The sequence below is a fragment of the Sinohyriopsis cumingii genome, chromosome 5, assembly GCF_028554795.1.
Source record: "Sinohyriopsis cumingii isolate HCF-2022 chromosome 5, ASM2855479v2, whole genome shotgun sequence".
Taxonomy (NCBI): Eukaryota; Metazoa; Mollusca; class Bivalvia; order Unionida; family Unionidae; genus Sinohyriopsis; species Sinohyriopsis cumingii.
The window spans coordinates 37,856,389-37,870,972 of NC_142965.1; the positions used below are offsets into that span (position 1 = coordinate 37,856,389).

At 38.8% G+C, this 14,584-nt stretch overlaps 1 protein-coding gene across 1 annotated transcript in view; it reads right to left on the reverse strand.

The window, feature by feature from the left end:
- The window catches only part of LOC149798963 (guanine deaminase-like), a 47,741-nt gene extending 44,459 nt beyond the window's left edge, over nucleotides 1-3,282 (reverse strand). The window contains exons 1-2 of the mRNA XM_089958111.1: nucleotides 3,163-3,282; nucleotides 2,011-2,099 (exon numbers count right to left, since the gene is read on the reverse strand). Coding sequence (XP_089814237.1) covers nucleotides 2,011-2,099; nucleotides 3,163-3,282 — 209 coding nt within the window. The remainder of the gene's footprint in view (nucleotides 1-2,010; nucleotides 2,100-3,162) is intronic.
- Nucleotides 3,283-14,584: the final 11,302 nt, after the last annotated feature.

The following is a 14,584-nucleotide window of genomic DNA, read 5'->3' on the forward strand; positions in this document are numbered from 1 at the left end:
GAATTATTTTTTTCAAACATAAAATTAACTCTGTTAATTGGGCCCCATTCTTGTTAACTCCTGCCATTGGTTGGTTTTCATTTTTATTGTCTGTGTTATTACAATATTTTATAGGCTTGGTAGATGATATCATTAAAGTGATATATGCCTCTTGTTTGGCTGGTTTTGTTTTTAAAATAGAGATCCGGGTTCATGTGTATAATGCCATCGCAAGCCAGCCCAAGTCGGCTGCATGCCTTCATTTGTCATGGGGAAAAAAAACTATTCTCCAGTTTCCTACATATGATTAAGCAGAGATAGGTTAAAAGCGCCCTCTTAAAACCACATACCCATCTAACCAACCAAATTTAAATGTTGATTTTATTACTTAGTTCTGGCTATGTTTTAAATGAAAAGAATGTTGTAATAATCCACGTGGTCACTCTGCGTCGCTCTTTTTCTCTAAGCTGGCACGTGCATTGGCATTTTTATATTTTAAAAAAACTGCCACTTAGATGAATGACTAAGTTAGTAAATGTGAAAGGAGCGTCCGTTTATCTATTATGTACTCAATCAAAACAGTCATGTTTCATTATTCAGCTTTATGACTGTGCCCAAAATGATTGATATCTTAGTACCACATGCGAAGTAGAGTTAATAGGGTTGAAATAAATCTTTTATTTTCCTTTATCACTGTAACGCTATTGTTGACAATAAAATATGTTTAAAAGCAAACACTGGCATAAATGGGTCAACGTGTGTTTTAATTTAGGAGCACTATTTTACCACTCTACCACTTGGTCGTTTTGTATAACTGGTTGGTTGGTTCGTGCGATAAATGTTTGATTGATTGTGTGTGTGTGTGTGTGTAGTTTGGATTTTTAACGTAGTTTTAAAAAAAATTCAGTCATATCGCTACGGTGTCTGCAGTGTGACAGTTTATAGTGATGTTTAGCACTGGGGCATCATGCCGCAGACATGTAGCATGATGTCCCACCCAGTCACATTATTCTGACACCAGGCCGACCAGTCCTAACACTAACCTCTTAATGCTGAGCGCCAAGCGAGGCAGCTGCTGTTAGTACCATTTTTGTAAGTCTTTGGTATGACTCGGCCGGGGATCGAACCCACGACCTCCCGCATCCAAGGCGGACGCTCTAACCACTAGTCCACCGGAGCGGTTAATGGTTGATTATAGAGATATCAAAATTTTATCCATATGTTTATTTTCAGAGACATTGATTTTGTGAGAAATCGGTCTCCTGATAATCTGCCTTTCATCCAGTAAACAACTATTTGGAATACGTCTATGGACTACTCCAGGAACGAGTGCATTTTTTTTTCCTTCATAATATTCAGTTACATTATAGACGTAATTTTCGCATACTACACATTTCTCGCTCATGATTACATGGCTACTTTCACTGTGAGTTCAATCTATTATTGGATGTGCCAAGTGTAATCCCCTAGATGATCAAACAATTAATTTAAAGGTGTCAACCACGTTAATTTTCAATTCCAATACCTATTTATGTGGGGGCCCCGAGTGGCTGAGTGGTCTAAAGTACTCACCGATACGAATTGCTGCCATCTCACCTCTGTGTGGGTTTGAGTCTCGGGTTCGGCCAATGCGAGTATGTGAGACAGCTTGCCAGTGGCTTTTCGTGGGTCGGTGGTTCTTTCCGGCGTTTTCCCGCGTTCTTCCTCCACCATTAATACTTTCTGCCATGTACAGCCTATCATGTGCTGAAAATGGCCTTAAACCCTACCACAACAAGTTCAACAACCTATTTATGTATTCTTATGGGTCACCACATTCGTGATAGGAACAGTCGCAAAACTAACTCATTATATAATGTTAATTCGTAAAGAAACATAACCAAGTTTAGGCCATCGTGCAAGTCTCTAAAGTTGTCCTTTCATAAAAGTTCAAATTAATTCCCCCAATATTCGGAGAATCACATAGAAATCTAGAGAGACCACTTTGTCCAAACAGAAATGAAAATGGAAGTGGGATTTCCTGTAAATTACCCTTCCTTTAGGTTGGTCACATTTTCCTTTGGTATCAAGAATTCTTCTAATCTGGCCTCGAGTGTCTCCATCTTCTCAAAGAAAACGATCTGAATCAAAACATATATGATTTGTTGCAATATCTGACGTTTATTGTCTAATCATGTGATGTTTGATATACACTGTACAATACATGTCCTAAATATACAATGCACAACACGTTTCCTAAATATATCACGTACAACACGTTGTCTAAATAAACACTGTACAAATACAAACATACAACGTACAACACTTTTCTAATTATACATTGTACATGTCCTAAATATACAATATAGAACACGTTTTCTAAATGTACACTATACAATACATGTTCTAAACATAGTATGTACAACATGTTTTCTAATTACACACAGTACAATACATGTCCTAAACATGCAATGCACAACACGTTTTCTTTAATATACATTTTTGCAATAAGTGTCTTAAATGATTGTCTCCACTCGAATTAAGAAAATGCGAGTATCACCTAGCAGTCCTTACTTACGTAAGTGGTTGTTGGAAAGCACATTATCAAGCAACCTTTTCATGTTTGGACTGCAGATGTTTAGACAGTTTGGGAAACTCGGTATGTTGGCATAACCATGCGCTTAGGTATGGCCGCCCGACATTTGCGTTGTTTAAATATATTTTCTTGAGTAAATTGTACATGCATTAAATGTTAGCCGCTTACCAATTTTACTAAATTAACCTATCCCAGAAGTTGCCCTACTTCCTACTTTAAAAAATTGTTAAGTCACTCGCTATACAAGTAACATTATTTTTACACTCCACTACTCGACTACAGGAACAAATCTATTCGATAATTTTGTGGAGAAATTGAGGTACTAAAAATTGCCTTGTTTCATATATTCATGTATCCAAGCATATAATCTGAGTTCCGTTTATAAAAGATTTCCTGTTTACACATCTCTCTCTCCCAACCATTAAGAATATACGACAATCAAGGAATTCATACATGCATGTAAGTAAAAGTCCCTGGAAAATATATATATATATATATATATATATATATATATATATATATATATATATATATATATATATATATATATATATATATATATATATATATATATATAACATAGAAGCAACACAATGTATCTACATTACCTTGCCATCCACAACTCCAAGACAAAATTTCTTCAGAATAACCAAAGGTACCTCTTTAGTTGCATGGACAAAATTTCCACAAAATGCAAGTCTATTATGACCTTCCCCGCGACAATCCATGATCGGAATAATTTTACCTTTCTATGCCTATACCGTAAATGGATCATAGTCCTACCGCTTTAGAACCCACACACCATACATATAGCAGCAGGGAAGTTGTACAGACCTTCCGTTCCAGACAAAATAAAGCTTCCTACGAGAACTTTCTCCGTAGAAGCCTCAGATTTCACTTTTACGGCCTTCTACGGAAGCTAATTTTCATGCATTTCAGACCAAGTGCATCAGGTGGTCGCGCCGGTGTGTTAGTAAATATAGCGTTCGAGACAGGAAAAATAAATGAAGGGAATAAATTTTTGTGTTAATTTTTTTGTTGCAACGTGGGGCTACTTTTTCATGAATAAATTTGATCGAGACCAATTCGATACCGACTGCGTGGATCGTGAAGATTGATCGTGATAAAACCATGCGGTGTTGACTGAGCGCGGCTGAATAAATTTTTGAATTTATTTATATCCATGTCGCCGTTGCACCAGGTCTGATGGATATTTCTCAACGTGTGCGTGTCTACGCCATTGAACACCGATAAAATATTGCAATTGTCCCTAATCACCTTTGGAATCTGCGTATATCTCTGTGTTACATAAATAACATCGGTGTTCTTGTGTCTGCCACGCGAGAATATCCTAGCCGGGTTGGTCTGCTTGTCCAGCATAACGTCATCGAAAACAACAAGATTATTAACATCACCGTCCAAATTCTCCACGGATGGAGCTTCATTGATGTCTGTGATGAATTCGATTGTACCTTCGTCGGTATTGTCGCTAAATTCTTTTAGCACTTGATAACAACGTTGATCGTCCACGGATGGTGCAACCAAATACAATTTGTCCCATTTCAGCCATCGCATGATCAAATTCAATAACAATTGTGTCTTACCAGATCCAGATGGACCGATGATTATCATTCTAATCGAATTCGGTAATACCGCATGATGTTTCACCTGCTCGCGTCGTTTCGTGGCTGAAAAATCAATTACATTCATGTTACTAAAATACATGGATCTATATTGTGTTAAGTGTCGCACACACACAGCTACGATAAATCCAACCGAAATCATTACACGCAACAACAGGAACGCAATTGCAGGAGAATGTGAAGTTTGTAAGACGCGTAAGTTCAGATTTGTAAAAAAAAAATAGAAGAACCGGAGGAGATATCGCAGCCTCCTTGACAAATCTACCTGGGACCCCCTGGGAGTAATATCCGGGAGAGAAGCATCTACCTGGATACAATTACTGCGGACCCGGAACGAGGCTCGATATCAGACTCGACGATAATGACCAACCAAAGCAAGGTGAAGATCCGGTAAACGCAATCGATAAAGCTTGTTACTACCACGACCTCGCATATCGCAGCGGAGATTTACAACAAAGACATCTCGCTGATATCAAGCTAATTCACGCATTAGACGCGATTCCTAATAAAAGTTTCAAAGAAAAATTGGCAACTTGGCTGGTAAAAGGCGCGATGAAAGGTAAATTAGTATTCGGTGCTGGTAAATAAATATGGAGCAAATATATTATTCTCCGCGAGGATTTTGGCGAGGAAAATCAGCAATTGCCAAACTTGCCAAAGCCGCTAAAGTAAAACAATCCGTCGCTGAATCGTGGCTATCGAAACAGGCAATCTGGCAAATATATCTCCCTCCGCCCAAGAAAATACCGTACGCGAGTTTCACCGTCAGCGTCCCCAATGAGGTCCATCAAGCGGATCTGATGTTTCTTCCTCACGATACCGTCGACGGAGTCACATATAAATATGTCCTGACAGTCGTTGATATCGCTAGTAGGTATAAAGAAGCCGAGCCATTATCGAATAAAACAGCAACGGAGATCGCTAAGGCGTTTAGCGAAATTTATTCCCGATCCCCGTTAACATGGCCGAATCTTCTCCAGGTTGATCCAGGTCGAGAATTTCTTGGCGCGGTTACTTCATTGATGAAAAAAAATAATGTGAAAATTCGTCGTGGTATCGTAGGTGTTCATCACAATCAAGCTATCGTCGAAAGATTCAATAAAACGCTTGCAGAACGATTATTCGGATACCAATACGCGCGTGAATTTATTCAGAATAATCGATCTCACGATTGGGTATCAAGATTGCCTCATGTAATCAACGCGCTGAATAATGAGACGACTCGAACAATAGCAATGAAACCCGCAATTGCAATTACAAAATCGAATATACCCCTAAAGCGAGATTCCACAATTCAACCTGTACTAGGTAGCGTCACAGTCAGATATTTATATAAAGAAGGCGAGGCTGAAGGAGGAAGAAAAAGAGCAACCGACCCAACCTGGAGCGTTACAACTCACAAAATATCCGCCGTAACAAGATCGTCAGGAAGACCAGCTATTTATATCCTAGATTCGTTAGCGCCTCAACGCGGATTTACCAAAGAAGAATTACAAATAGTACCAGAAGATACTCAACTACCGCCAGCGTCACTGATGTGATTTACTCGAATTCGTCCTAGTTGAGATAATTTTCTTACTCTCGACACGGCTAAATATACCAAATTTGACCAGGAAATTCTATCATCGACGATCCAAACTTGGCCATCTACGGTCAATCCCTGCGATGAGTGTATCGTTGTTGCGTATCCTAGTTTCCACGGTGATTTTTCTGCATTTATCGCGTCATTGACAAGATTAATATCAACAAAGATAATATCATTTAGGACCAAAATCTTTTCCTTTCCGCATGGCAAAGTAATATTAATATTTTGTCGTCGAGTATCAGTGGGCCTGTAGCATAACGGTACCTGCAGTGTTGGAAATTTCTCACAATGCAGCTTGAATAACATTTCCTGAATAATATCACGAACAATTTTCCTACTAGCAACGATCAAATGATCGGGACGCCACAAATTTAGAAAATCGCACATCGGAGTCTCGTCGATTATTTTCCTCATGACGTCACATTGAATCTTATTCGGCTGTAATCGAATCAATTTTTTGAATTCTGTTAGTAAAGTATCCGTCGATCTATAATCAGCGTCGATTTCCTCGTAATAATCAACGAAGTTTCTGAGCCATTCGTGAGGCGATTCGCCATCGATAGGATTAGGTTGGCCATGATCGCCGCACATTATTACGGCGGTATTTTTCCCTCCCAGCCAAGCTAATATCGATTTTAATATATCTAAATTCACCGTGCAAATCTCATCAAATATTATGATCTTGTTGATATATTTATCGCCCATGCGTGCCGAGTCCCATGATCCACCGCTGTATTTGAAATAGCTATGGTACGTGCAAGAATTAACACCGCGCTGCTTTATTTCTCGCGCTAATCTATGTGTCGGAGTCAATACGATCATATCGGAGTTCGCAAATAAGTTTATTACTCGCGTTGTTTTACCGCTACCACCAGGCCCATTTAGGTAAACAAATTTGCTGCGTGAAATTGGGTCAAACGCAGATGCGGCTGTCGAAGATTCCAGAATCGAAGATTCTATCGAAGATTCTCCAAATTTATCTCGATGAAATTCATCGCGATCTTCAACATCAGCGTCTTCACAATAATCTAGGATATCTTCGTTTTTTATCCTCCATGTTCCCCATGAACTACCATCGGTGATTAAATTTTCCAACTTGTCCTGATATTTTTTATCGATATAAAACGAATCCGTCGCGACCCTTACCGCGATATCAGAAAATTTGTTTATCATCGACAGCAAATTTATACTAACATAGGCGAGCAAAATCGATGATCGTAGATGCGTATATTGCGCTGATTCTCCGTCAAGATAGCTAATCACGGTACCTAATTTTGCTCCATCAATGATAATATTTTCTCTGTTACAAAATATTCCTCGTGATACCGTATCGGCGATTATAAAATCCATCTCCGCATCGTTGATAAACAACCTAGCGTGTCGATGTTTGTGATCAACGGATCCACCTTGAGTAAATTTACCAATTATTTTTCTTCCGATATCTTTCGCGTTGTCACAATCTGTCGGTAGCCACACATCGGTCTGTTTTCTGTAGGATATAATCGCCTCGCTTACTGTCAACGATACTAACATCGACGAATCTAGCATATATCTCAATAACACCGTAGGAACCCAACGGCGCTGAGATAAATGCCTACCGAACCAAATATAGCAAATTTTATGTAAATTTTCAGCAAACTCGAACGACGTTACACAAGCGAATCCGGTCATGACAAAATCAGGCAACGGTCCGTTAATTGCTACCCTTGTCATTTCGCTGGTAGGATGGCCGAATTTAGCAAAATAATCTGCACAATCGCCGTATCCAAGGAAACTTCCAGGATAACACGCGCTCATGTCAACGGAGATCATATCTTCGAAATCGTACTTGGTATTCCACAATCCGCCATGGCCGTATTCGATACAACTAAGTTGAATATCAGCGAGATATTCATTCCTCGTAGGCTTCCACGAGTTTTTCTCCCTAGCGGCATGAGCGGCCACAGACGGAACTGTAAAGCAATTCGTTAGCAACTGATCGGGATTCGACGAATATTTCACCGCAAGTTTTTTCATCGACTCGTGTAATATTTCATCCCTGTAAATATCGCCACATGGCAAAATAAATTGATCGTATTTTTCTTCACTCGAGAATAACCATATCGATATTGGATCAGATGCGCTTAATTTTTTGATAAATCTAAACATAGCATCGGAATTATTATTCTCAACATCCGCCGTGGAAAATTCCGCAGATTTATTATCTGTGGGATAAAATTTGACAATACGATCTCGTGGAAATATCATTACCGACTGTGACCACGCATGTGAATTGTGATCGACAATCTCGATTGGTGCTCCTCGGGATCTATACGGTGATGAGTATAATATTTCTCCCGATAACGTTTTCACCGTAATTGGAAATTTCAGTTTTTTGCTCAACGCAGCTACGTCATCCACCGATGCACCATTAGCGACAGTCTTCGCCCACGCATTAATTTTATCTAGCCTTAATTGTGTTAAACCAGATCCACGTCGAGCGTTTTTCATATGTTCGATAACACGCTCAGCCACGCAATTTATCATCGGCGATTCTTTCATCGCAGGTAGATTTTTCACATCCGGATTATTATTTAGCCGATAAATTCCATAAACAACTGCACTAGATGGATATGCCCTAGCGTAATAGGGGCCATCGATTACCAGTAACAATCCGGGTTTAGAATTTTTATCGAGGACAACGTTTTTCTTACCGCCACGCACTGGATCTCGTTTATCACGAATAATCCAAGTATCGTCGGGCATTTGTGCGATAAATTTTATTCGAAAGATAAATCGCTCTTCTTTGTGTTCGGTTTTTATGTACTCGATTATTTTCTTAGCTCGCTCCAGGTTCATCGTGGCATCGATGGAATTTGTTTTCCATGTCGACCAAGTGTGAACGGCTCCGTCATCGAAAAATTCTTTCTTCGCCAGATCAGCCTCAGGTATAATATATTCTGCCTCATCAAGATCAAATGCGTCCATGATTATATTTTAGACATATGTTTAAATTATAATGCATTGCAAGTGGATATTAATCGGCTCAACAAAATTCTGTGACAAATCCTGCAGAGGCGATTATTGCGGCGCTCATATACATGCGATTCGACGTGGCAGTAAAGGACCACAGCGATGTTTAGTTTGTCAAGTTGGCACGCGAGGGAAAACTCGATTGTGTTTGGCATGTGGAGGAAAGAATTATCGGGAATTGCGGAGATATTACGAAAAAAGATCCTCGACCGTGATAACCTGCTAAGAAGATTATATTAATCGATTCAAGGCAAATAACGATTTAGACATATAATTATTATATAATGAACTTGAAATCAGTGATTCCAGAAACAACAATGACATGCGAGTTTAAATCTCATCCAACGATCACTGGATACGAGGCGTCGTCCGATGGTATCGTTAGAAATATTAGAACAAAGAATCGGATCGGTAGGGTTTGTAATTCAGGTTATCTTGTTTTTACCATCAACAAAAACAAAAAAACGAAGATGCGCAAGTTATTTTTGTCATAAGTTTGTATTCGAATGTTTCAACGGACCAATAAAAGTCGGTCTTGTTATTGACCACATCGACGGAGATAAGCTTAACAACAAGATATTCAATCTTCGCGCGGTAACTCCGAGTGAAAATTCCAAATTTGGTAATACCGGTGGCGTATGGCGACCATCTAAGGCAGTTAAATCAGTAAATCGAGAAACAAACGAGGAAATTGTATTCACGTCGATGAGTGCCGCTGCAAGATATTTTAGTATTAATCCAGCATCGGTGCAACGTGCGACAGAAAAAATAATCAACGCGACGTTTTCCTACAAATTCGGCGAATGGTTCGAATTTTACTATATCCCGATAATATCCGATTAAAAATCTCAGGATTTTCTAAAATTAAATTGAAGATTGCAAATATAGATATAAATGAACGAGGAGAATATAAATAATATCATCGAGGCCATCGAGGATTTAAAAAATAAAAATGTAAATTTATCTTCTGATTTGGACGCAGGTAAAATCCGGTCCGAATTTGAAACGATCGTCCAAGGAAAACTCGAATACAGGTACACGCTACCGTCAGAATATAAGTTTATAAAGAAAATCCAGATTGCGATGTACCAATCTCTTGCGACTGTCAGCGATGATCAAATCGAGGATTTTGTTAAATTATCGACGCTGGTAGAAAAAGTTAGGTCGAGTTTGTCTGACGAATATGAGTCAAGAAAAATTACCAGCTCGCGCGTCAGGCAGCTAAAAAAGCTGGTCGATGAAAGTAAAATTAGCGTCAAAGATTCTTAAAAATCTTTGATTTTCATTCTTGCCACAAAAAAAACCAAAATTTCAAGAATCTTCGATTCCAATTCTAATTTTTATTATTTTTTTTTTTCATTTTACTGAAATTGTACAAATTTCTTATTTCTGACTACCATTTACCCCAACAAATTTACGAAATTATATAAATTACTCAATTTGACGGGTATTTACCCCAGCAGATTCACGAAATTATATAAATTACACAATTTGACGGGTATTTACCCCATCAAAAACATAAAATTACACAAATTTCTTAATTTCCCTGATTTTTATTATTTTTTTTTTATTATTTACTAAATTAATTTATTTACTGAAATTGTACAATTTTCTTAATTTTGACGGGTATTTACCCCATCAAAAACATAAAATTATATAAATTACTCAATTTGACGGGTATTTACCCCATCAAAATTAAGAAATTTACTAATTTTGAAAAATTTCCTGGTTTTTATTTATTTTTTTGGCCATTTTTCTTTGGCGGAAAGACTACGATCTCACCAGCAAGTTGATACTCAGCGTTTCTTTGCGTATATCAAGTAAATTTCCGTTTTGATCCGTCAGTTTGAAATTTATCTTCGATAATAATCGATTGTGGCATCGCAGATAAAACGGATTTACTGGCTCTTTTATTATCAAAAAACCCGGAGATGCGCTAGGTGAAAACGAATATAAGATAAATCCCTGCTGTGCCTGCTCTGACACAGACGAATCCACGTTGTAGCTACCTTCGACGACATCCGCGTGAAGATAAATCGCGATAACTTCCGTTATGTTAACGATACCTGGCGAGATATGTCGTCCCTGCCCGGTTGGATCATTATTATGTTTGAGAATCGATTCTGATTGTATTTTTTTAGTCCACGCGGCATGTAATTTCGGAAATAAATCATCGATGGTATCAGTGACGGATTTTCTCATTTTATCAACATCATAATCGGGAAATTTGAAATTTGGTAGCGTTTCCTCGGTTAATCCGAATACTGTCATGAATTTTTGTTTTTCTCCTGAATTTCTGATCAACTCGAATTTGCTAATAGGAAGAACATAATCGGCAATTGATATATCGTCGATTATCGCCCGAATGAACATACCATGATAATATTCAACATCATTCGCGAGTTGATTTAAAAACTTCATGCGTCCGATAATTTCGCTGCATGAGCCTGATTTATTTAAGATACATTCATGAAAGAATCCCCGCAATAAATTTAACTGTATTTTATGTTCTTGATTAAAATCGTCGATGGTTCTTCTTATCAAGATACCGTCTATGGGGGCTATTATCCTGTTAATATTCGTAGCGTCGAAGATTTTCACACCGGGGGGAATTTTGGGAAGAGGCAACCACGAGAGAATTTTGTTGTCCCTGAAAGTAAAAGCGAACATCACCAAGTTAAATTTGTGGTTATTCATGAGGTTGATGGCATTGTGGATCGTAATCCTGTGTCCAACATCTCCGTACCATCCTTCGTCGGTGATAAAATCTGATTTTTTTGGCTCCGGTAGTTCTGGAGGAGCTTCTTCGTGCCAACCTGGAATAATAAAATCAGATTTTTCTGGTTTTGCCAGAGGTGCGATTTCAGGCCAACCTAGAACTGTCCTAATCGATGACTGGTAAATATCGACGACATATGGCGATTTTACTTCGATTATCGATGACAACGTTGGTTCGTGTGCTAATATTTTTATTCCTGGATTAGCATCGCCGGTTATATTCGATATCCTACTGGTAAGTTCCTTATCTAGTTGCTCAATTTCGTAACTGCCTGTTGGTATGCCAACGACGATCCAATCGGGAGTTCCATCGGGGCGGTTTTTATTGGCAAAAACAAGCGAATTATTCGATGATAATCTACCAAATGATTTCGACCTAACATTGGGCCAGCTATTATAGACGCGTAACTGTGACAGCGCAATTTCCTTGACGCTAATTGGTATTGGAAAATCGATACTAAATTCTGGCCTGGTTGAGCTTGCCGATATCAGCGTTGTTATCGGCGGTGTCGTGTTTGTCACGATTTGAGTTAGTTCCAACATTATTGATATTCATTTGTTCAATCTCAGAATAGATATTTACCATCACGGAAAATTCGAGATCGGATATAACTCCGTCGTTGAGACTCTCAGAAAGCAGCGATGATAATTTCGAATACGCCTCGTTGACCTGGGATAGTTTACTCGTGTACAGGGATAATTTTTCATTTGTGCATGAGGATATTTTTTTTGCGATAATGTTGAGAACACCGGCGATTGTCGTTGTCGATGAGATTATTATCGTTGCTGCGATCGGCGCGATTGTTGTCACCGCGGATAAGATTATTCCCGCGCCGGCGATTATTGCACTTACCGCGTACACGGCGACATCGATGGCAATTAATCTGCGTTGATATTTTTTTATTTTTATCTGATACTCGTCGAGAAGTTTTTTTAACGAATCCTGCCATAAACGCGCCTGATTGTATCGGTAATCCGATGCAGTCATTTATTAGTTAGGTTATCTAACCAATTGCGTGTATTCCGGATAAATATTCGAAAATTACTTGACAATTGGCCATCATCATGGTTCTAATTAGTGGTTCTAGCCTAAAAGTTTTTGTTGTATTTTCAAATATAGTAGTAACAAAAAACCCAGGATAATATTCACGAAGATCATAAATATCGTCCATTATTACATTGAATTTTGCCATCAAGGTGATAATATATACTCGATATACGCCAGTAATTGGCGAAGTAAAGCTAAATGTGTTATTCTCAGGTGTCCACTCAACATCTTGTATTTTTACCACAAATGGTACATGACAACTAATATTTTTTGTTTCTACCTCCGCTGGTATCGAAATACGCGCTAATATTCCAAGATTCATTGACGATATTTTTGTGTTAATATCGCTAATTTTTGTAGTTGCGTCAAGAAGTTTCGCACTTAAATATCGAATTTCTCCGTCGTACACCGATGTATCGACTTTTTGACGCGCCAATTCACGTACCACGTTAATTTCCTCGTTGATTTTAGTAATATCCTCGTTAATTTTTTTTGTTTTCTCGCTGAGATCGTCGTGTAATGTTTTATCGCTTTTCTGACTCATTACGGTTTTTATCTCGGTAATATCGACGAGAATATTAGTAATATCCTCGTTGATTTTTCTTACTTTATCGCTAAGTTCATCGTGCGATGCTTGATCGGCTTTTTTCTTTGCAAGCTTGTCTGCGGCGGTGGAGATATTATCGACGGATGTTTTTATATCTTCCTCAAATTTTTTGCTAAATTTAGCTAAGGCATCGTCGAGTTTTTTAAGGTCGTGATTTAGCCTGTTAAGTCTTTTTGTCATTCTGTCCTGAAGATCGTCGTGTAATGTTTTATCGGCCTTTAGAAGCAACGTTGCTGATAGCTCGTTGTCCTTTTTTTCCACATCCGCGATATTAGCCTTCAGGGGTAACTTCGCTATAATATCGGCGATATCAGCGATGGATTTTGATACCGAATCTGATAGGTGAGTAAATTGATTAATGCGATCGTTATATTCGTCTCGCTTGATTATATCAGTTATTTTGACGTTGCTTGTTTGTAATCTCCCTTCGCGGCTCTGAAAAATAGCAACTTCGCCAGGATCTACCTCTGACAGCGACAAAAGATTATTAACATCATCCCTGGTTGCGAATTTTGATAGATCGACGTCAGTCACTTCTGCTTCCTTCTTCCTGTAGATGAATCTACCGTAAATATCAACCATGATATTTATCTACGGCGTATTTAAATACGATCTTGTGGTACGGACCGGATGATTTTGAAATCGCATCAAGGACATTAATTGATTCAGGACCGCATATCGGTGGATCCATTAACGTCTGCGTCGGAAGTGTCGAGTACCAAATCGGAATATTTAACTTTGACACGTAATCGATAAATTCTTTTGGTGGAGCTAGTCCGTACGAGTCAAAGTAAACAACTTCGCGAGGATTAATCGCGTAGGCGACCCAGTGTGTGCCAGGGCCGGTATTTGAATCGAGATTTATTATTCCTGTCTCGGTGGGGTTTGGTTTTTCTGGTAGTTGATCCCGCATAAATACGCCTCTGAAAAATTTTATTTTTTTATTCTTTGCTTCGTTGAATAAATCTAAATTTGAATAGGCCGTGCTAATCTTAGGCCGGATCCGTACGGGGGGCGTCTTAGATAAAGGCCGCTTCCCTTTTTTTTACCGTATCGCCCTCCCATTACTTTGTGTACTAGTTTGTCGCCTACAGCTCCGGCCGCACCTAATCCTATCGCTTTTGCAATTGCCGGAAGAGCCCCGGATAATAATCCAGGAATAGCAGCTAGGAAAGGGAAAATTCCGCCCGTTTTGACCATGTCTCTGATGGCACCTATACTAAGATTCACATGAACGCCGGAATTTGCTGATTTGGCTTTGGTAAAGCGTTCACGTTGATTCTTAGTTAGCGATAGTTTGTTAGGACCGCCCTGAATTTGATCGTTTTTCAGGGTTAATTTCACACCGCATCGCTTT